Genomic DNA, 23,426 nt, shown 5'->3' on the forward strand with positions numbered 1-23,426 from the left:
ATTTGTTCAAAATATATGGATAAAAATATAATCCAAAATAAGTCATCTAAATTTAGATATAAAAGTATTTTTAGGGAAAACCTAGAACAACCTCACTTTCAAATTTTTGGTTGTATAGGTATAATGAAAATAATTTACTCCTCTTGAATATGCCTCAATACTTTAGCTACATTAACAAAGTAGAGTAGTAGCTAGTCTTATTAAGTCCAAACCAATAATAAATACCAAGAGTTTAACCTAATAAAAAGCTGCTAAGTCATATGCTTGGCTCAGTCATTTGAAATTAAGGGAGAAAGTTTCAGTGATCCCATAAAAGATTTCTTAAAAATTTTTTTAAATGAGTTCTGACTTACTCTGTGCATAGAATAGTAAATATATAGAAAATCAAAGTCTTTATAGTTAGCTATAATCAATAAGAACACACTTAAAAAGTCCATTTCATCATACCAGCCACACAATAGCCATGTTTTCTGACTCCAGGGCTATCCTTCTTTCTACAGTTGCCATTTCACTTTATTAACTTTGAGATAACCTAATGAATATCCATATTCAACTTTCATCATGGGGAAGCTAGGCTTACATGTTATTCACAAAGATTCTAATCTAATGACCTGAGATTTGAGAGAGTTGTGTAAAAGGTGTATTACTTTAGCAGCTAGATATATCAAGTTACTTCAAAAACATAGCAACTACAAAAGAATATGATGATTCTATGACCCATTAAACAGAGAAGGCACTGGCACCCCACTCCAGTACTCTTGCCTGGAAAATCCCATGGATGGAGGAGCCTGGTAGGCTGTAGTCCATGGGGTCACAAAGAGTCGGACACGACTGAGCGACTTCACTTTGACTTTTCCCTTTCATGCATTGGAGAAGGAAATGGCAACCCACTCCAGTGTTCTTGCCTGGAGAATCCCAGGGACGGAGGAGCCTTGTAGGCTGCCATCTATGGGGTTGCACAGAGTCAGACACGACTGAAGTGACTTAGCATCAGCAGCAGCATGACCCATTAAAAGAGACATACATACACGAAGAAAGGAAAATTTGTACTTTGTACCAATAGGAAAATGAACCAATAATAAAGTTTTCAGGTGGGAATTTATTTAATATAAATTTAAATTCAAGACCCCTTTCTTGTGATCTATAAATATAAATACATATGAATGATGAAATTAATTTTCTCTTAATCCAGGTAGCCTCTGCTTGACAGTCTTATCTTTTCTCTGCAAAAATAGAGCTGACAAAAAAAAGAAATCCTTTTTTTTTATCAGCTTTATACATTTGCTTGAATGGACAGGGTGGAGTGGCCTCTCCTCCATGTGTCTGAATACACTAAAGAATTCCACTTAGTGAACAATGTCAGCAATAATGAAGGAGTTCGATAATTAGTGAACATGTATCACAAGAAATCAGTGTAACTTCTTCTGCTTCATCCTTTGAAACACTGTATTTTCCACCACATCGACAGCTCAGAGAAAAGGAATGATCATCTGCAAAGAAAATAAAAAACACTTACATGTAAATACATGTAAATTAACAACCTTTTTAAAAAGTGCAACTATTTCACAAAAATGCAAAATAAAAGACCTGTCAATATAAAATATATATAAATGAAAAAATGTATATGGGCAGTGTTTCTAAAAATTAGTTACTAAAAGGTCATTATCTGTGGAGGAGAAGGATGGAAACTATGAAACACTAGGCCAAAAGTCTCCTGGGGGAGAGGAGATGCTCAGAAGTGATCAGTGAAATTTATTTGAAGTCTTATGTTTCTTTAAGATTCATATAAATTTTATATTCTTCTGCACTGTGTTTTTCTAAAGTATTACTGTGCAGGAAAAAGAAATAGCCCTACTTGTCTTATTGTCAAGGAGCATCCCTTTGCCTGCAGTATATCATTTCAGAAAAAACTGCTGAATTCAGCAGATTGCTGTCTCTTCTGGTATCACACTATTTGAGGAATTCTGATTAAAATATTAGGTTGGTGCAAGGTTGATATTGGAATACATTCTAAATGTGGTCATCATTTTAATGCACATTTCTCACTTTTATGTTTTTTTGCTAATGAATAATTATTTGCTGTTTATATTTATTTTAGACTAGGGAAATGATGTTAAACAAGAAGGAAATTTGAGTTCAAAATGAGTCGTAAAGCAGTGGAGACAACTCGCAACATCAGCAACACATCTGGCGCAGGAAGTGCTAACAAATGTACAGTGCAGTGGTGGTTCCAGACGTTTTTCAAAGGAAATGAGAGCCTTGAAGGTGAGTGTGGTGACTGGCCTCAGAAGTTGACAATTACCAATTGAGAGCCGTCATCGAAGTTGATCCTCTTACAACTACAGGAGAAGTTGCTGAAGAACTCAACGCTGACCATTCTACAGTCATTCAGCATTTGAAGCGAATTGGAAAGGTGAAAAAGCTTGATAAGTGGATGCCTCATTGCATGTAAAAAAAAAATTGTCATTTTGAAGTGTCACCTTTTATTCTACACAACAACAGTGAACCATTTCTTGATCAGATTGTGATGTGAGATGAACGGTGGATTTTATACAACAACCAGTGATAACCAGCTCAGTGGCTGGACCAAGAAGCAGCTCCAAAGTACTTTCCAAAGCCAAACTTGCACCAAAAAAAAAAAAAGGTCCTTTGTCACCGTTTGGTGGTCTGCTGCCAGTCTGACTGCAGCTTTCTGAATCCTAGCAGAAGCATTACATCTGAGAAGTACGCTCAGCAAATCAGATGCACTGAAAACTGCAGCACTTGCAGCCAGCATTGGTGAGCAGAGTGGGCCCAGTTCTCTACACACAACCACCCGACGGCACCACCTCACATTCAGCTTTTCACAAGTTGGACGAACTGGCTACGAAGTTATGCCTCATCCACCACATTCACCTGACCTCTTGCCAACCAACCACCACTTCAAGGATCTCGACAACTGTTTGCAGGGAAAATGCTTCCATAACCAGCGGATGCAGAAAACGCTTTCCAAGAGTTTGCTGAATCCTGAAGCATGGATTTTTATGCTATGGGAATAAACAAGCATTTCTCATTGGCAAAAAATGTGTTGACTGTAATGGTTCCTATTTTGATTAATAAAGATGTATTTTAGCCTGGTTATAATGATTTAAATTTCATGGCCTGAAACTATAATTACGTTTGCACCAACCTAATATATAAACAAACACTATGGCGTTCTTTCAGTGGGGGCTACGTGTGTGTGCTGTTTGGTGTTTACAAAGGATGAAAGAACCAAAAGGACAATCACTGAAGTGAGATGCCCAAAGGAGGCAATATGGTGCAACATTTTGCCTACTCATGGTGGAAATTTTATAAGTCTCTCATCTTCTGGTAAGTTGAAATACGTTTTTCTTTTACCTGAAAGATCTCTGATCCACTGGTTATTTCATTTTACTGTCACTGAAGAATAATTACTGATCATATTATTTTACTAGCATCATGAAAAAATTAGGGATAAATGAACTAAATCTCTAAAGATACTTATAATCAAATATCTTCAGTTCAGTTCAGTTGCTCAGTTGTGTCTGACTCTTTGTGACCCCATGAACTGCAGCACACCAGGCCTCCCTGTCCATCACCAACTCCCAGAGTCTACCAAAACCCATGTCCATTGAGTCGGTGATGCCATCCAACCACCTCATCCTCTGTCATCGCTTTCTCCTGCCCTCAATCTTTGCAAGCATCAGGGTCTTTTCCAATGAGTCAGCTCTTCACATCATGTGGCCAAAGTATTGGAGTTTCAGCTTCAACATCAGTCCTTCCAAAGAACACCCAGGACTGATCTCCTTTAGGATGGACTGGTTGGATCTCCTTGCAGTCCAAGGGACTCACAAGAGTCCTCTCCAACACCACAGTTCAGAAGTATCAATTCTTCGGTGCTCAGCTTTCTTTATAGTCCAACTCCCACATCCATACATGACCACTGGAAAAACCATAGCCTTGACTAGACGGACCTTTGTTGACAAAGTAATGTCTCTGCTTTTTAATATGCTGTCTAGGTTGGTCAAAACTTTCCTTCCAAGGAGTAAGTGTCTTTTAATTTCATGGCTGCAATCACCATCTGCAGTGATAGTGATTTTTTGGAGCCCCCAAAAATAAAGTCAGCCACTGTTTCCCATCTATTTCCCATGAAGTGATGGGATCAGATGCTATGATCTTTGTTTTCTGAATGTTGAGCTTTAAGCCAACTTTTTCATTCTCCTCTTTCACTTTCAAGAGGCTCTTTAGTTCTTCACTTTCTGCCATAAGGGTGATGTCATCTGCATATCCTACGTTATTGATGTTTCTCCTGGCAATCTTGATTCCAGCTTGTGCTTCCTCCAGCCCAGCATTTCTCATGATGTACTCTATATATAAGTTAAATAAGCAGGGTGACAATATACAGCGTTGATGTACTCCTTTTCCTATTTGGAACCAAATATCTTCATTCAATCCCATAACTTTGTTTTTTAACATCAGATCTCATCATATGCCATGAAAAGAAAAAAAAAGAAAATCAGCTGCTTTGTATTTATTCTCTAACCAAGTTTGGTCTTAGGAAGACAATCAACTAAAAAAGCCAACTCTACATGTTTCTTTTATCAGTAAACGTTAGTCACTCAGTCGTGGTCTGACTCTGCGACCCCATGGACTACAGCTCACCAGGCTCCTCTGTCCATGGGATTTTTCAGGCAAGAATACTAAAGTGGGTTACCATTTCCTCCTCCAGGGGATCTTCCCGACCCATGGATCGAACCCGGGTCTCCTGAATTGCAGGCAGATTCTTTACCACTGAGCCACCAGGGAAGCCCATTATAGAGGAGAGAAGCTTAGATTTTTCTAAGACTTTTCTATGCTGTGCTGTGCTTAATCGCTCAGTCATGTCTAACTCTGCAACCTCATGGACTGCAGCCCGCCAGGTTCCTGTGTCCATGGAGATTCTCTAGTCAGAAATACTGGAGTGGGTTGCCATGCCCTCCTCAGGGGATCTTCCCAACCGAGGGATTGAACCCAGGTCTCCTGCATTGCAGGATGACTCTTTACCATCTGAGCCACCAAGGAAGCCCAAGAATACTGGTTGGATAGCCTATTCCTTCTGCAGGGGATCTTCTCAACCCAGGAATTGAACTGGGAACTCATTACAGGTGGATTCTTTACCAGCTGAGCTACTAGGAAAGGAAAGGAAGGAAACATTAATTCACAATGCTGCTTTTTATTTTTCACCACCATGTTTTTTTTTATCTGTAAAGAAAAATAAAAAATGTTTTTTTAATCTGTAAAGAAAAATAATTTAATCTTGAATTTTAAAATGCTAACATCCCTCCCTAATCTGAGCTAACATATTGTGTAATACAGCATGATTCCAAAGTGATTTTTTTTTTTTGTCTAAAAATAAGCATATTCTAATCATTGCTTTTCTTAAATCTCCCTCTTGTTTTTTTACCACCTCACTGAACACTGAGAAACACTGTGAGGTGACTTGTGCTTAGTAAATGATGCAGAGACCACCATGGGCTACTGTGGAGTTTTTTCATCAGTGATTCCAAATGTTAACTTACATCTTGTTAACTTTCTTCTTAAATTATTCTACTATCACTTAACAAAGTGTTATCTTCACAGAAATCATAATTTTAAATATACTGAATGAAGACAAAACATACGAGTTTATAACACTTAGTGTAAAGGCAATGGCTAACTTCATTCTCTCAAGTTCTTCAGGTTTGCCTCAATTTTAAGCATAATAAAATGCATCATTTCCTACTTGGTCCTTCTTAGACCAAGAAGTTAATAGTTTGGCTATGTTTATCATGTAGGATTTCATCCACTTTTCTCCTGTTCTGGATCTTTACCTTCCAAGGTTATTCTGAAAACAACCATGAAGGCACATCATCAACTGATTGTTTCCTACTTCAGTTGATCTCACTTTCTATTTAACTTCATCTGCCAAGACTGCTCTTTGTAATTGCAAATAACAATTCAAAATCACAAATTCAATTGCAAAACTCACATGACCAGTTTTTAAATATTCCTGCAAAAATAATATCTTCATGCAGCTCTTGCTCAGTATTTTCTCTCATAAGGATAAGGATTATTTCTATCTTTACAATGATTTAAAAAAACCTTAATGTAAATAAGTATCTAAGAACAGTCTATGCTTTTAAGATTAACTGTAGCTGCTTCCAACTGATTCCATTGGCTGTAGCTGGGATGCTTCTATGTTCTTCACTGCCAGGGAATGTACTGTACTTTATGGAGTCCCAAAGACAGCAAGATTTAAGATAATTCTTAATGATTTCATGTTGTACATGTCCTTCAATATCTTGGCATTTTCACTTGTTATTAAAACCATATATTTGCTGACTGAACAGATGCTTGAACAACACTAATCCATAGCCTTAATTTAAAATAAAAATTTAAATTAGATTTTAAAATGTTACTGAAGTAAAAATTTAAAAAACCAGTTTTCACTATTTTCATATTATCAGGATTTATTAGTAAATAAAACATACTAGTCACATGAAATACAACAAAAACTAATTTGTTCAATAAGAGATTAAACACATACACAGATTGATAAACTAGTAATACTGTATCTTCAAAAAATACTGTTTAGCTGGGAAGATCTCCCTGATAAATAACATGTAGTCTATCCCTTTCACACACCAGCAGTGAAACCAGTGTCACTGGGATATTTTATTTTCACAGCCCAGCGGCTCTTCCTGTTTTACTCTGATGAAACTATCATAAACCCTGGGAGCCCTGTTACGCAAAACCTCAAGTCTTCCAATACTCACTGCAAGTAAGAATCTCTACTCAGGATTTACACTGGCAGCTGAGGCACAGTGGCTCATAAACAAAAACGTGATTCCCCTCCTAGGTCAACACAGCTTGAGACGCAACTTCCTGAGAGCACCAAGTTGAGAATTTGCCATTAAAAAATATTCCAGTAAACTAGGTTTTGGAAAGGACAGGCTGTTTATCTTCTACTTATCTACACTTACTAATACATTTTTATAGATTCCTAGGAATTTGTACTCCAGGGTGAATAGTAAAGTTATAGGATTAAGAGTATATGAATATATATGTTTAGAGGGGCTTCCCAGGTGGCTCAGTGGTAAAGAATCCACCTGCCAATGTGGGAGACGCAGGTTTGATTGCTGGGTCAGGAATATTCCCTCTAGGAGAAAACGGCAACCCACTCCAGTATTCTTGCCTGGAAAATCGCATGGACAGAAGAGCCTCGTGTGCTACAGTCTATGGGGCTGCCAAGAGTTGGGACGTGACTGAGTGACTGAGCACACACAAATGCACACAAATTCTAGAAAACAGTAAGATTTCTTCATTTGTCCAGAGAAACATGGAAGTGTGGTATTCATGGCTTCCACTTGTAAAAAAGGGAACTGAATAAAATTTCACCAGAGCAATTCACAGAACTAGTCAAAGAATGAAAAATTAAGTTAGATTTAAGTTTTTGAACTCTATTAATGGGAAAGGAGAAAAAGACATGACTCGTGGTTGGTAAAAAAGAGTGGCAGATATTTCTTTTCCACCTAAGACATAATCAAAAAGGAAGGATAAACATAAAGCTCCAAAATTCCTGCTCTGACAATTTATGATTCCATATAAAGAAACAAAAATAAACATTTGTGTTGTTCATTCACTAAGTTGCATCTGCTTGCACTAAGTTGCAAGCTCACAGACTGCAGCATGGCAGGCTCTTGTCCTCTGCTGTCTCTTAGAGTTTGCTCAAATTCATGTCCATTGGGTCGGTGATGCTCTCTAACCATCTCCTCCTCTGCTGCTTCCTTCTCCTTTGCCTTTAATCTTTCCCAGCATCAGGGTCTTTTCCAATGAGCTGGCTCTTCACATCAGGTGGCCACTTAGAGCTTTAGTATCAGTCCTTGGTTTGATCTCCTTGCCGTCCAAGGGACTTTCAAGAGTCTTCTAATTCAAAAGCACCAATTCTTCGGCACTCGGCCTTCTTATTGGTTCAACTCTGGTATCTACATGACTACAGGGAAAACCATAACTTTGACTATACAGACCTTTGTCGGCAAAGTGAAGTCTTTGCTTTTTAATATACTGTATAGGTTTGTCATAGTTTTCCTTCTAAGGAGCAAGTGTCTTTTAATTTCATGGCTGCAGTCACCATCTGCAGTGATTTTGGAGCCCAATAAAATAAAATCTGTCACTGCTACCACTTTTTCCCCTTCTACATATATTCTAACAGAAATTCATCTCAACTGTCAACATAGGATGGAAGAAATTACCTCTTTGACTTTATTTTCCTTCTTATACAGGTGAAGAATAAACCAAAAATCAAAGTAGTTTAAAAAAGGAATCCACATGAAACCTTAAGTACCTAACATCTAATTAGGACAGAAAAATAACTGGGAATGAGTCACATAGGGGGACACCAATAATTGAAGTTTAGAATGAAAATATTCCAAACAAAAACAACCACATATATGTAAAAAGCCAAGCTGTTATTTCTTTTTAAGATTTCTAAACATCCTGTGGTTTTTTTTTTTTTTTTCCTCAAAGTCCCTAATATTTTTCCTGATTGTAATCAAGAGAAAAAAATAATTCCAACCTTCATTCCAAGACATTTCTTCAAGATATATTCGAGCATCTACTGGTCCCATATTTCTTAGATCATCTTCTGTAAAATATAGAATGAGATACTTTCTTTTGATATTTAAATTATAACCATGAAGAATGCTAAGCAGGCAACTCCAGCCTGGTCACTACAATTCTAATTTTAAAACTTAGCTTACTACTTTTGATAGCAATTTTAAAGCTGCCTGACTTCAGCTGACAAAAAAAATCCAGAACATCTTAAAAATGCCATTTTTTACAAGTATGCAATAAGTAAAACCATGAAGTTGGTTTTGATGACTCTGCAATCAACTAATGAACTGCATTTTGTAGGGGGAAATTTTCAGATAAACTATCTGTGTGACCAAGGAGGACAGTGTGGAGTCAGGTAAAAATTATTTGAACCTTGGTTATAATATTTTACTAGTTGTCAAACCTTAAGTATTTCAGATTATCTCTCATCTTCTTTATAAGGGTCAGTCTGAATTGAATTATGTCCCATCCCCCAAATTCTTATGTTGAAACCCCAATTTCCAACATCACCATATTTGGAAATAAGGCCTTTAGGAGATAATTAAGGTGAAATGAGGTCAGAAGACTAAGGTCCTAATCTGATAGAACTGATGGCCTTACAAGAGAAGGAAGAGAGAGGTCTTTCTCCACTCCCAAAGGAAAGCATCCTGAAGACACAGCAAGAAAGTGATCCTCTGCCAGCCAGAAAGAGACCTGACCAAGATCCTTATCAACTGGAACCTCAATCTTGGACTTTTCTGCCTCCAGAACTGTGAGAAACAAATTTCTGTTGTTTAAGCCACCTGGTCTATGGAATTTTGTTATGTCAAACATATTTTTATTATGCCTTTCAATCAACTGAGATCAGGCTAAAAGTGTTTTAAAGAATAAGGTTCTAATCAAATGTAAGTGGCTATTGGTCATCTGATTTTTATTTGCTCACAAGACAGTGACAGGTAACTTACAAGAAAAATTATTTTAAAATATGTCAATAACCATGCAACACAACCTTTCTGTGTTGATGTTCCGTTGCTGTTTCCTGGGCCAAAGTTTTCCCTGCAGATGGAAAGTCCAAAGAAACCTGGGATTCCACCTTCGTAGGAATTTAGTAGGGACGGTCTAGGTAGTATAAGCATGCACTCTTGCTTAAAACAAGTGTACTTTAGGACAAAGAAAACAACTACAGATGAGAAGAACTTGTCTTTGTTTTTAAAGGCATGTTGTACTTCCTGTATGCTTGTACTGTTCTTCTAGAAGTCAATGCCTAAAAGAAACCACTGAAGTCCACCCCTCCATCCCAATGAAAACGTCTTTAGCTGTCTCACTAGTCTCTTGTTCACGTGCTGAGAGTGCTTCCTTTTGTTCCGTTATGTGAATGCCTGCAACTTAATTATATTTAATAACTGCCTGTTCAAAATTTATTGGTGAGTTACACAATTTTAAAATAGATGAAAAGATCTTACAATATTTTGAACTCACCACGGTTTTCTATTAAGGTATGTCAAATTTTATATCACTTCATGTTTATTGGTTACCAACACTCTATTAAACTGTGCTAAAACTCAAAGATAAAGACTTCTGCAGAGTGACCAAGGGGTGTTTCTTCCATCTTTGTGTGTCCACTTAATAGCCTATCCAAAGTGTATTATGTATCAGTATGCAAGGTCATTTCTGAAGAAACCAATTTAATTTCCACATTCTATATAAGTTTACTTGGCCACAGGTTATTCAGTATTCTAAATTAAAGAGAAAATTTTTACCTAAAAGTCTCACGGATTTTATCATGTTTCAATTTCTTACTCGGGAGGACCAAGATAATTTACTTGAATGCAGAAATGAAACACTGTTTTAGAACTGAAGAATGGGAGTAACTGGTACTTAATGGGGCTTGGTTAAGGAGAAAACAGGTATAAATAATTTACAATCAAGTTGCCTATATTCAGGGTATCTTAACAGATAGATATTTTAAGTAATGCTGAAATCAGAGGAAATCAGACCAGAGGTGATGACAAGATGAATAAACCTTAATCGAACCTATCCTGGACATCTGTAATACATTAATTGTACAAAAAGACAATCCACCCATAGGTATTCATTATGCCATTTTTATTTTAAAATAATTAGTGAGACGTAAGTGGCAAATGTAACTGTTGAGCAAGCCGGGTTTGTATTGTTCCTGCTGCTCTACAAGGAAGCCACTGTTATTATCACTTAGTTACTATTTCATGTGGGAACCCTTTCTATTATTCCACCTACTCAAAAAAAGTGGCTTTTGCTTTTTTATTATTTTTTAAATTCTTTCTGCACAGGAACTTTAGCTAAGTACCTAGTCGAAATATCAGTTTAGACCACATCTCATGGTAAAGGGAAAGAAAATATAACACAAAAATGGTTAGCACTTTACCCAAGGTCAGAGTTAAAAGGAGTCTTTAAAACATTCTCCTGTTCTATGGCCATCTAAATATTTATATATCGACCTGATGATTCAATACTATGTGTGCACAGACCAAGTTTTGTGGGGATTCTGGTTTGAAAGGTCAGTATCTGAGACAAAGGAGAACACAGGCTTCCCCTGCAATCAAAGTAGTGTGTTCCCATGAAAGCTTTTTTGTAAGCCAAGGTGGGAAAAGCAAAGAAGCGATTACCTCAAGACACATCTTCCTAATGGATGCACAAAATAATTCCAGATAAAGCACAGATGCTCACAGATCCGGTTCAAAGCTATGGTGGCTTGGTGCTGAATGTACACCAGTTCCCAAAGAGGTGGGGGGAACAGCTTGGTGGTGCCACTCTGCTGCTCGGGGCTCAGGGTGCATGCTACCTCTCTAAGGGGCTCACAGAAAAGCAAATGTGGAACACTATTTTCATTTTTCACCTTTTTTCATAAAAGTGAACATTCTCTTTATTTCCATTAAGTGAAAGTTTACTCTCATGAAAGCAAAATGGCATAAAGCGAATTTTTGAAAAGTAGAGGGTACCTGCAACTGTTTGATTTCTGTATCATATAAAATTTTACAGGCAAAACTATCCTGTGGTGTTGGGCGTGAGAAAGTGAGCAGTGGTTGGAAGGAATCACAGGGGCCTTCTGGGGGTGCTGGTTTATTAGATGGATGTGTTTACTTTGAAAATTCATCAAGCTGTACACTTAGGACTGGTGCATTTCTCAGTATGTATATGTATGTATATACTTCAATAAACTTTAGTGTGTTAGAACTCTAATGGCTATATTTTAAAACAGAAATAAGGAGAGAAAAATTAAGGGAAAGAAGTAAAGAGCACCATAAGAAACTGTGTATCCTTTGAAAGGACCATAATCTAACAACTTCTGAAAAAGGTTGGGGGTGATTAAGTCAGAGGAAAACTGGATCCCTGGAGAACTGTATAATGAGCAGAGGGGGTACACACAAGGAAAAGGTGAATCTAAGTGGGGGGATGGGGGGGAGGGGAGAGATCACGATCTTTTGTTAAGAGGCAGGTGTCCAGGGAATGGGGCAACAGTACCCCCCCAACACTAGGATTACAATGAAGGAGCACAAACAAATCAATGTGTTTTTTTTCCTTTTTAAACAATGATCTCTGCTTGTCCACCATTGTAGTTATAATTAGAAAATGTAATTCCTCCCTAGCCCTTAAAGTAACTCACTGGAACCCTGTAATTAGCTTTGATTATTATCTACTAATCATGCATTGTATCTGCAAAAGACATGTTTGTTTTCTTTTGAGTTTTACATATTATAAATATTTTTCCTCATTACAATGAAATATTGTAATATGTATCTGAAAATGTAAATCCTATCTCAAAGTTCTTCATAAGACACTACTAAAAATGTTGAGAAAACAGAAACTGACTTAGAGATTTAATTAAATAGACAGATCCAAGATTTTAATCTGGAATCTTAGCTACAATATGGTAATAACTTAAAAAAACAAAATAACAAACAGTCTTTTGGAAAGAAGACACATTGCCTGGCATTTGGTGAACTCCATCTTGAGTCCAGCGACACTATGTGATTCCAGATTGTTTTGAAGTGAATGGGTTCAGCTTTTTCTAAGGTATACAGGAACATTAAGGTCTGGTCAAACCCAGTACTGTGCTGACAAAGCTCAGGCAAATATGGAGACAAGAACAACTTCCAGATTTACTTACATGTAGAAAACAGAGCACTATCATTAAATAGAGATTCCCTACCAATGTAATGATAAAATCAATTTATGTGGTTACTTGAAAAAGAATCTTTCAACCTTTAGAAGTATAGGCCCTTCTGACCTTGTGTTCTATTGGATTTGTCTGACAACAAGAAGTGAAAGAATTCTGTGGCTCCATTGTCTCAACAGTGGGATCTAAGAAAACACTGGCAGGACTCATCAGAGAGGTTTATGAGCCTGCAATTCAAAGAGATTAAAAGGAAAATCTACGGAGATTCTTTCACACTGAAGAATAACATTAAATAACTATTAGCAGCTTGGTTCAGTAAAGCTTACTAGAGCTCTCGCTGGGTCATTCACAACTTTCTAAAAGAGGAAAGGTTTTTTTCAGCTCCATTTGGGAATCAATAAATATTTCTTACTTCTTACAAGACAATGGAATTCCAGTCCTTTAAAACTTCCTCCTAATGATAGTAAAATTTCTAAAACAGCTCTTTGTTTGCTGCCTAGATAATTACACTTCCTAATCCCGGGAAACCTTTTCTAACTGTAGCTACAATTCAAATAAATAAGTAAAAATAAATAAATAACAGCAACAAAAAGCTACCAAGAAGAAGAATTTAACTTTATGGATGAGATATCTAACAATCTCATTCAACCGTTCAACCCACTACTGACCAAAAGATCCAGTCTAAATGTAACTCTGTCCCTACTATTCAAGTATGGGACTGCTGTGTATTACTCAAGTGAGCAAGTCCCCTGAACACTCTTATTTAGCAATTAGTTTACTGTATTTATTTTTATGCCATTTAAAATACTTAAAAGTTTATTTCAAACTGACAGATGCCATCAAGTGTGGTAAATGCAAACAGCAGTATTTTCCTTTAGGTTAGATCTAAACTCAGTATCTTGCTGTTTTAAAACCAAATAATTTTAAACAATCACCTCCTTCTTAAAAATAATTTTACTTAAAAATCATTTTTCATATATTAAATAACCTGAAGAAAATCTGTTTCTTGCCCTTAACAGTCACTGTTCTTGGAACAGTCTGTCTTGGTAAGAGACTCAGAATCAAGCAATGTTCAACTTGAAACCTGCTCATTAAATCATAAAGCTCTATAATTCTTTCTTAGATGAAATTAAAGAGTCACAACTGCAAGGCTTTAGATGCTGATGAAAAACTACAAACTTGGGCCTTAATTATGGACTTGAGCTACGGAGCTTTCACAAGCTGAACGTACACCTTGTGCTGATGAAAGGTACCAAATGAGTCCGGAAACTGAATTTCATGTTTCACTACAGAAAAGTAGAACACAGCAGCAGAATTAAGCCTGGCCTCTCACTCTGACCCTTAAATTGCCTCATTCCTAATTATTTGGAACTAAAACAGTAGGTTATACACACCTATTCAAGACTTGGCAACCCAGCACAGTGATTAAAGTCAGAGAAGGGCTTTGAGTTTCCCCTCAATCAATTATTAGTTATGTGCCCTTTGTCAAATAACTCTGAGCCTCAGACTCCTTCTCTGGAAAACAGATACTAATATCTTCCTTACAAGGTTGTTAAGCAACGATTAAAAGACAATTGCCATAGTTCCAGTGCTTGACAAATGGCAGCTCTTTTAACTTATTATTAACTCACAGTGTTTGTGTTCACCTGTCTATAACAGAGCATAGGACAATGATTCAACTGTTGCGGTTTGGGGAGCCTCGGGTACCACATTGTAGGATGGCAGCCACTTTTGACCTTGTCTGGATTTGTAACAGTATTAAGAAACTGTATGTACTTTACTACTGTCAGTACCATTAGAATTGATCCATTATTATCAAAGACATTGTCCAAATTATTATTTAGTCCTTCCAAAACATCAAACAGAACTGAAAGATAGGCGCCATGGGGGGGTATCAAAATAATTTGTGGATTAAATTCAGAGGTCAGACATAATGACAGTAGATTAGCAAGTCAGGTAAGGCTTCTCATGGGGGTGGGGGGCGGTGTGAGTGGAGATAGGACTAGAATTGTTATCTTGAACAAAGAACACGCTGTGAAGCAACAGAAGGGGAGGGTGTTCTGAGTAAAACTACAAATAGCATAAGCAGACACGTTTGGGAATCCCTAAATGGATGGGGAGAAGATTCACATCAGGTTTATGATTGGTGATGAGGTTGGAAAGAGTAACTAGGGTCAAACTTAAAAGCTTCTGTCCCATTTAAATTCCAGGTGAATAGGCTGTGTTAGGGAGTGGGTATAGTTATATATGTTCTTAAACAAGAGTGAGAATAAAGAAACCTCAATCAATCAAAATGAAAATGACTTTCGGAGAAAGCCAATTAGCAGCTGTGGAAATAGCCTAAGTGTATGTTATAATCTGGGCATGGATTGCTGTGGTAGCTATAAGGATAAAAAGATCACTTAGGGGGAAAAAAAAAAAACCCACATTAAAGAAGAAATGCCAACCTTCATTTTTAACTCATTGGTTATATACTGAGCAAACCAGAAGTAATCAGAGTGTAACCCGAAACAAAGATTTCAAGTCTGAGAGTTGAAAACAAGCAATAGGAAAGGCGGGCCCAGACTCGGTTTTGAACCCGTTGTTTTCATTTGGGTCAATTACTCGAGTAGAAATTGGGAAAGAGGTTAAAGATGAGAAACAAACTTCCTAAAACCCTACATTTTCTTGTTATTAAATTAGAACTTCCGATTATGTCCAAGTATTACAGGAGTATAACTACAGTCTTGCCCAGAGGTTTCTATAGCTTTATTTGAAAGTAGCCAAATTTTTATTCAAGATCACTGAGAAATTACAAAAACAGTTATTTGTATTCAAATAAAAGTAACAATGTGAACGGTCACCTTCTTGTCACAAATAAGGTGAAGCAAGGGGACCCTCACAGAAAGTTTTATCTATATTATCTTCTCTCTCTGAAGAAATGCCAGTCCCTAACTGTCTAGATGGATTTTCTGCATCATTTCACATACTTACTTTTCCCAGAAAGAGTCACCAAAAAAAAAACATGCGCGCTGATGCTTATCTTCAAGTTTTACCTGCAGCACATTTTTATAAGCAATTTTCAAATTCCTAAAATCAAATGGAGATACTGATATAGCCATAAGTGGAACCTAACTAATACAAGCGTTTTATAAGGGTCAGTTTTAGCAAATAATTTATACAAATATCTACTGGCCTTAGGTTATTATTCCAAACAGTGAACCCAAATTCGCATTATCTACATTTAAAAGTATTAATTCCCTTCTTATGGAGTTAATTAGTCTTTAGTGTTAACTTGATTTTCAGGGAGCATTCTTATTTTAAATTTAAGAAATTCCATGTTGATTCAGTTCTCTGGTGCACAGATGATGGTAGGGTTTTAAGGTATGTTCCTCATTTGGTCCAAGATTTATTCTCAAATATTTATCCTAATAAACAGATGAAGTGAATTGTGTAATACCAGAAATGATTTTTTTCTACCTAGGTAAGGAGAGTATAGCTGATGAGCTTCACATAAAGACACTAACTTTACAATGTCTGGCTTAATCCCCTTCAGAGCCTGGTTGTGTAGCGTGAAGGCTCTACATCACCGAAATAATTCACTAACAGAGAACCAAGATGCATCTTAATGTAAAATAATATACCACCAAGGATTCCAGACACAATCCGCTTTTTTTTAATAACATAATTTAATTTGACTGACTTCATCCGAACGAAGGTCTGTTCCTCTTCAGATCATAGTGAAGTAAACTAAGCATAAGCTGTGTCACTCTAGAAGAGCCACTGGGGCATCAGAATGTGTGACTCAAACTACAAAGCTACTGAATCATGATCCCTACTCTTTTCCTATGATACCCTTCTGACCTGCTTTTAAATATGCTTAATATATAAGAAAATTCCTCACAAGAATTATAGAGGTGCAAAAATCTGTTCAACAGGTATTTTCACGTGAACATTTTCTAAATCCTCAAAGAGATTTTCTGAAGTGTTCACCTGGTTGCTGGGAGTGCAAAGACTAACCTTGAATAACTACATGCCTTTCAAAGGGAGCGTGGAAAGCAGTCTTTGGAAGCATAATTAAAAACAATACGGTAAATACGTCCAACTGAAATTAACTGATTAAATTCACTAGTTAACACTGCTTTCAAAATGTGTAATATCTGGGAACTGAATATTACTCATCTTTTTTTTAGGTCTGCTTTTTTTCAGCCTGGCCAACACTGCCCTAAAATGTCAACCGAGAGTATAGAAGTGGAAATGATATGAGAAAAAATATAGGTAATTTTCTTTAGGTTATCTATCCCAGAGCTTTCCTTTTGATCATTTCTTTTGTGAAGCAAAGAGATATGGATTCCAAGGGCCTCTTTAAACGATCTTTTACAGAAATAAATGGTTGCAGGTAATATATGAGGCTTTCCTTACAAAAGAGCGCCAACTTTGAGCTGTGAAATCCAAGAAAGTATTCAAAATCAGCCAATAACACCTCTGCCTCCTTCCCAGGTACACAGAAGTCAAATTTATTTTATACTATATATTAGTGGAGCGCAGGAAACAAATATATTTAAAACACACCCTATGAAAAGAAAGTTCTACAATGAACTACATCCAAAAAGAGTCCTGTATAACAAAGCTATTTCCATGTCCCCAGGGGGTGACCCAGAAGAAAAGAGTGCTTTGACCTGGTTATAACAAATTTTCTCTCTCTTGGTAAGTTATCCTGGTCTTCAGCAAATTATCACTCTCAAAGGTTTTCCTTCTGCCAAATCTAAATCCTAAGTGTTAGAAGTTCAAGTGCATTTCCTTCTTTTGAGGAGCCATTTATTGAACATGGGTCAAGAAGGAGAAATTAACGTTGGTGTTGAAGAGAAATGACAACACAAAACGAGGCTTATTTGCAGTTTTAAAAACAGCTCTAGTAGGAAAGGCTTAAAAACAGCAAGTTATATTTGGATAAGAACGCCTATTACTTAACTAAACAGCAAGTCAATCTCAATTTAAAACTGAAACAAAGCATTTGCACTATGAGGAGGCTTTGGTAATACAGGAAATATTTAGTACTTGGATCTGGGGTACTAAAATGTCATGGAAATGTGTATTTCTGCTGTCATAGTATAGCTCAGCCACCGGAAACAGCTGCAAGTAAACAGACATTATACATATAAATTCCCAGAAGAGCTGCCTATTTATCTGAATCAAGCTCAATCTCACTATATTTGGTTTGTCTGAATTTTGCTGTGACCTTATCAATGATTTACAAGAATCTCCTATGAGACAGTAGGCTAGAGTTGCTTCCATTAAAACCTCCAAACCCAGGACTCAAAGCTCAAAAGAAATCCACATTTCCAAAGACTTCATAAAGGCAATGGAGAAACACTTGAGGATGTTGCTTATTTGTTCTTCCAAAATCTCTTAAACCCTACTTTATGTAATTCTACTGCTCATGTTTAACCCTGCTCCATTTTTCTCTCCATTTCTGGTCTTCCCCACCCTATGCCCTAGAGCAAAAGAGAATATTTTTTAATTTCTGATCTCTCCCTAGCTCTTCCTCTGTAGACAGTAGGTTTCTAGTCAGTTTCACAGATAGGTTCTTAACAGTAACAAGCTGTGGAGCAGCAAACATACAGAGCAGCAGAGCAAGTGCACACCCTACATGCCTTACAATACAGGTTTGTGGGTCATCCTCACCATAAGCACATGAGCACCCCAAAATACAGACTGATAAGCATGTGCGAAGCATCATGAGACACTGTCATCCCCAGCAGAACTTGGTCACTTCAGAAACATAGTTAACTTCTCACACACTACACACTCATGGTTATTAATTTCAACACTTTCACAGACATTTTACTATGTGAACCAGGTCAAAAAGGTGTATCTGAGGGTAGAATTCACCCTCAGATGAAACCACTTCTACATTCCTTCTTCTGCCAGAAGTACAAGCATTTACAGAAGAAATACAACATTTGAAAGATGTGCATAAATATATTAGATAGAAGGAGGACCCAATATTCAAAGCATATTTGAAAATTAATCCAGATTCACTGCAAAAGTACCTTTGTCAGTTTCTTAACATTTTTTAAAAAGTAAATACTAATCATCTTGAGAGATGATTAGTATTATGAAAGTCACTATTAAGAACTAATACTTCAGTATGTAAGCAAATTGCTCATGAAGTCTTTACACAAAGGCATCACAAGTTGGCTTTAACCTGTAATGCTGTGTTTTGGGAATAAAGCCTTATTTTTCAAATCAAATTTTCATAACCTTAGTAATAGGAGCCTTATGATCATTCTGCTAAGTTTGATGGTGTGCCCGTGCAGACCATGGGAGAAGATTCAATAAAATAGAGTATAGAGACATGAGCTTTTATCAACACATCTGAGTCAATGCTGAGCCTGGCGCGCTATGGCAGAGTGCAACCGAGTGTTTTCCCCACAGGCCGTGGCTGATTATTGACTCCTCCCATTAGCATGTAGGGTGCATACTGAAGGTTTCAGAGAGAAGGCTGGGGGACTCCTATCCCAAGGCCAGTGCTGAAAGACAGCCTATCACTTCGTGTAACTGCAGTCCATGTGTGACAAACCTGACCTACATTTCTCCCTTTCTTTCTCACAAGAGCCTGTCACTGTTTTAAGAAGCTATTTTCTAAAACCCACAAAAGAAATGACTTTTAAAATTGCTTAGGAAATGTACATTCCTAAAATATCATTTATAGCAATCTTATAAGGAATATCATCTGTACAGGAGATAATCATAAAAACCTAGCCTAATATAAGCTCAGAGACAGCCAAGAGTGCTTTACGATGTTATCCTTTGTATTCTGCTTTAGACTGTCATTTATATAGTAGATAATCCTAAAAGTACAATTAAATTTTTAATCAGTACATAATTAAATTTAATAAAAAGGAAGTTTTTAAACATAAAAAACATATTCGTTAGGAATGTATAATTAAACATTTTTCATTAGTTATAAAAAGTAGCTTTCACAGCTTCACAAGAAGCCACATCCTAGTAGTTCTGTTAACTTCTCAATGGATACACAGTAATCACTGCTAAGAATAGGGCATAATTAGAAACAATGATGGAGGGGAGGAGAAAGGAGGAATAATAACGGTGTAAATGCTGGAATGGGCTCCCCAGGAGTGGCTGCAGACTGCACTTCAGAGTTGCCAGTGTGCTGGGCTCCTCACCATAAGTACCTACCATGTCGCTGCAGGTCATACTCTTTTTTTGTTTCTTCATTCCCTAGAATTTTCCATGCCTGATCGATTTCAATGAACTTCTGTATACATTCCTCCACTGATCCTGCTGGCGCATCTGCACTCTGTTTATCTGGATGATACTGCCAATCAAAAATAAGGGCAGGTGATGAGTAGAGAGGGTTGGGGGGAGGTAGGTTACCAAAAAAAAAAAAATCTATATCTGAGCCGTATTTAAGAGAGATGGTAATGAGAAGATGAAAACAAGCAACGAGACTACAGTGCTGGGCACAGGAGACAACTGCCAGGTTAATTAGAGCACTGGAGCAGCTATAAATCCACTGGTGACATGATCTGTCACAACGTGCAAAGACAGCATTTTCTGGATAATTTGCTGATGGAATCACTGGTCTCATGGACAATTTACCTAGAGAGGATGACTAACACAAACAGAAATAGGTACATGCAGACGAGCAGGACATGACAGAGGAAGAGTGCAGACTCTGCAGTGTATGAAGCTCTCCTCATAAAATGTGCTTGGCTGGAAATATCATCTCCATGCACTACTAGCTTTTCTTTCGAAATCACACAATTATACTTTTTAAAATAAAACACCTCTCACCTTCTGGTTCAGCCCTGAAGATTTTAAAGTTATAAATCCCCAAACACAAATTTTTCTTGAAAAATGGTTGTTTTAGGCTAAATTTGTAGGAAACAACTTTAAAGAACTCAACAAAACATTTAAATACAAATTAATTCATTAGTAAATCTTTCTTACTTTGTTTTCATGCTGAACTTCTCCACACTGCTGATGATCCTCACTAGCAGAGCAAACGGAGAAGGCAATGGCATCCCACTCCAGTACTCTTGCCTGGAAAATCCCATGGACGGAGGGGCCTGGGAGGCTTCAGTCCATGGGGTCGCTAGGAGTCGGACACGACTGAGCGACCTCACTTTCACTTTTCACTTTCATGCATTGGAGAAGGAAATGGCAACCCACTCCAGTGTTCTTGCCTGGAAAATCCCAGGGACGGGGAGCCTGGTAGGCTGCCGTCTATGGGGTCGCACAGAGTCGGACACGACTGAAGCGACTTAGCAGCAGCAGAGCAAAAGCTACTGTGGTATTTGGTTGCCCAGAACTAGTGAACATCATGCACGCTGGGACAAAGATCATTAGAGCAAACAGAATCAAGTTTCCATTTTTCTTTTGACTCACTATTTCTCTTCCTCACTCCCTATGTCCAAATCTATCAGCTACCAATATTTAAATATTTAAGCTAATTAATGTAATGACTAAAGAAAAGGAAGCTAAGGCTTATTGTTTCATCTTTTTTAGGCCATGATTTATTAAATGACCTTCATAAAAGTTATTCCCACACTGAAGTTTAATCCATCTTTAAAGTTAGGGTTTTAAATAATGTACCAAAGCCAAAACAGAGTTTGCTATATTAAGATCTCTAGCAAACCCTTCTTACACTACATAAAGACAGTCTGTATATATAACACGTCTGGTATGAATCAATGTTATTTCACTCACATGCTCAACTATACTACTAGCATATATTTAAGATATACTTACTTGTGAAATCTCAATCTCAGTATGCCATAAGCATTGAGTAAGGCCCTAGAGAAATCCCTTAATCTAGCAGCGGTATCATGTAAGTATAGACTAGAATACAGGGAATTTCTAATAGGCCACTAGAAAAACCAACAGTGGTTGGTACAATGAACAGAAAACATTGGACCTAATCATTTACCAAGAAAGAAAGCCCTACAAAAGAAAGAATTAGTTTCTAGCTGCCCCAAACTAAAAGTTATCACTAAATTTTGAGTCATATATCAGTTCTATGAGAGTCAAAGCACAATTCATTTTCACTAATTTGGTATTTTCCTGACTACTATTTTAAATAAGTAATTCATCATCTACCATTTTAAATAAGTAATTCATGATCTGAAGCTTTTTAGATGTGTTCTGTTGTGCTAATAGAATGGAATAAATCTTACACTCTGATACAGACAATTAAAAACGACAGTTATAGCAAGAAAATAAGTATGTCATTTGGGGTGCTAAAAGCCTCAGTCCAATCGGCTTTGATAGTAAGTTCCAGAACAAAAATGAAGGTCTAAAACAGACAATACATTTTGTGATAACAGCCCCCAAGGATCAGTTCAGTTCAGTTCAGTCACTCAGTCGTGTCCGACTCTTTGCGACCCCATGAATCGCAGCACGCCAGGCCTCCCTGTCCATCACCAACTCCCGGAATTCACCCAAACTCATGTACATCGAGTCAGTGATGCCATCCAGCCATCTCATCCTCTGTCGTCCCCTTCTCCTCCTGCCCCCAATCCCTCCCAGCAGCAGAGTCTTTTCCAATGAGTCAACTCTTCACATGAGGTGGCCAAAGTATTGGAGTTTCAGCTTTAGCATCATTCCTTCTAAAGAACACCCAGGGCTGATCTTCTTTAGAATGGACTGGTTGGATCTCCTTGCAGTCCAAGGGACTCTCAAGAGTCCTCTCCAACACCACAGTTCAAAAGCATCAATTCTTTGGCGCTCAGCTTTCTTCACAGTCCAACTCTCACATCCATATATGACCACTGGAAAAACCATAGCCTTGACTAGATGAACCTTTGTTGGCAAAGTAATGTCCCTGCTTTTGAATATGCTATCTAGGTTGGTCATAACTTTTCTTCCAAGGAGTCAGCATCTTTTAATTTCATGGCTGCACTCACCATCTGCAGTGATTCTGGAATCCCAAAAAATAAAGTCTGACACTGTTTCCCCATCTATTTCCCACCAAGTGATGGGACCGGATGCCATGATCTTCGTTTTCTGAATGTTGAGCTTTAACCCAACTTTTTCACTCTCCTCTTTCACTTTCATCAAGAGGCTTTTGAGTTCCTCTTCACTTTCTGCCATAAGGGTGGTGTCATCTGCATATCTGAGGTTATTGATATTTCTCCCGGCAATCTTGATTCCAGCTTGTGCTTCTTCCAGCCCAGCGTTTCTCATGATGTACTCTGCATATAAGTTAAATAAGCAGGGTGACAATATACAGCCTTGACGTACTCCTTTTCCTATTTGGAACCAGTCTGTTGTTCCATGTCCAGTTCTAACTGTTGCTTCCTGACCTGCGTCTTTCATTAGCGTCTTATAATTTTCTGTGAACATTTCTTTTGTTTCTCTAGGTAAGTTTATTCCTAATTAATTATTTTTGTTGCAATGGTGAATGGGATTGATTCCTAAATTTCTTTTCCTGATTTTTCATTGTTAGTATACAGAAACGCAAGTGATTTCTGTGTATTGATTTTGTATCCTATAACTTTGCTAAATTCACTGATTAGCTCTAGTAATTTTCTGATACTATCTTTAGGGTTTTCTACGTACAGTATCACGCCTTCTGCAAACAATGAGAGCTTTACTTTTTTTCCGATCAGATTCTTTTTATTTCTTTTCCTCCTCTGACTGCTGTAGCTAGGAC

The 23,426-nt window shown here is 37.4% G+C and overlaps 2 protein-coding genes across 16 annotated transcripts in view; one reads left to right on the top strand and one right to left on the bottom strand.

The window, feature by feature from the left end:
* IMMP1L (inner mitochondrial membrane peptidase subunit 1) overlaps positions 1-8,535 on the top strand; it is a 478,402-nt gene extending 469,867 nt beyond the window's left edge. For 8 of the 13 annotated variants that reach the window (XM_070383620.1, XM_070383616.1, XM_070383615.1 and 5 more), the window contains one exon: positions 2,099-7,348. In XM_070383620.1, coding sequence (XP_070239721.1) covers positions 2,099-2,111 — 13 coding nt within the window. In that variant the 3' untranslated portion in view covers positions 2,112-7,348. Of the gene's footprint in view, positions 1-2,097; positions 7,351-8,300 lie in introns of those variants that run through there. The other 5 variants (XM_070383624.1, XM_070383625.1, XR_011467019.1 and 2 more) reach the window with 4 other exon arrangements.
* DNAJC24 (DnaJ heat shock protein family (Hsp40) member C24) overlaps positions 1,080-23,426 on the bottom strand; it is a 76,321-nt gene continuing 53,974 nt past the window's right edge. For 2 of the 3 annotated variants that reach the window (XM_070383612.1, XM_005890862.3), the window contains exons 3-5: positions 19,949-20,087; positions 8,594-8,662; positions 1,080-1,490 (exon numbers count right to left, since the gene is read on the bottom strand). In XM_070383612.1, the coding sequence (XP_070239713.1) occupies positions 1,360-1,490; positions 8,594-8,662; positions 19,949-20,087 (339 nt within the window). In that variant the 3' untranslated portion in view covers positions 1,080-1,359. The remainder of the gene's footprint in view (positions 1,491-8,593; positions 8,663-19,948; positions 20,088-23,426) is intronic. The other variant, XM_070383611.1, reaches the window with a different exon arrangement.

The sequence above is a fragment of the Bos mutus genome, chromosome 15 (assembly GCF_027580195.1).
Source record: "Bos mutus isolate GX-2022 chromosome 15, NWIPB_WYAK_1.1, whole genome shotgun sequence".
Lineage (NCBI taxonomy): Eukaryota > Metazoa > Chordata > Mammalia > Artiodactyla > Bovidae > Bos > Bos mutus.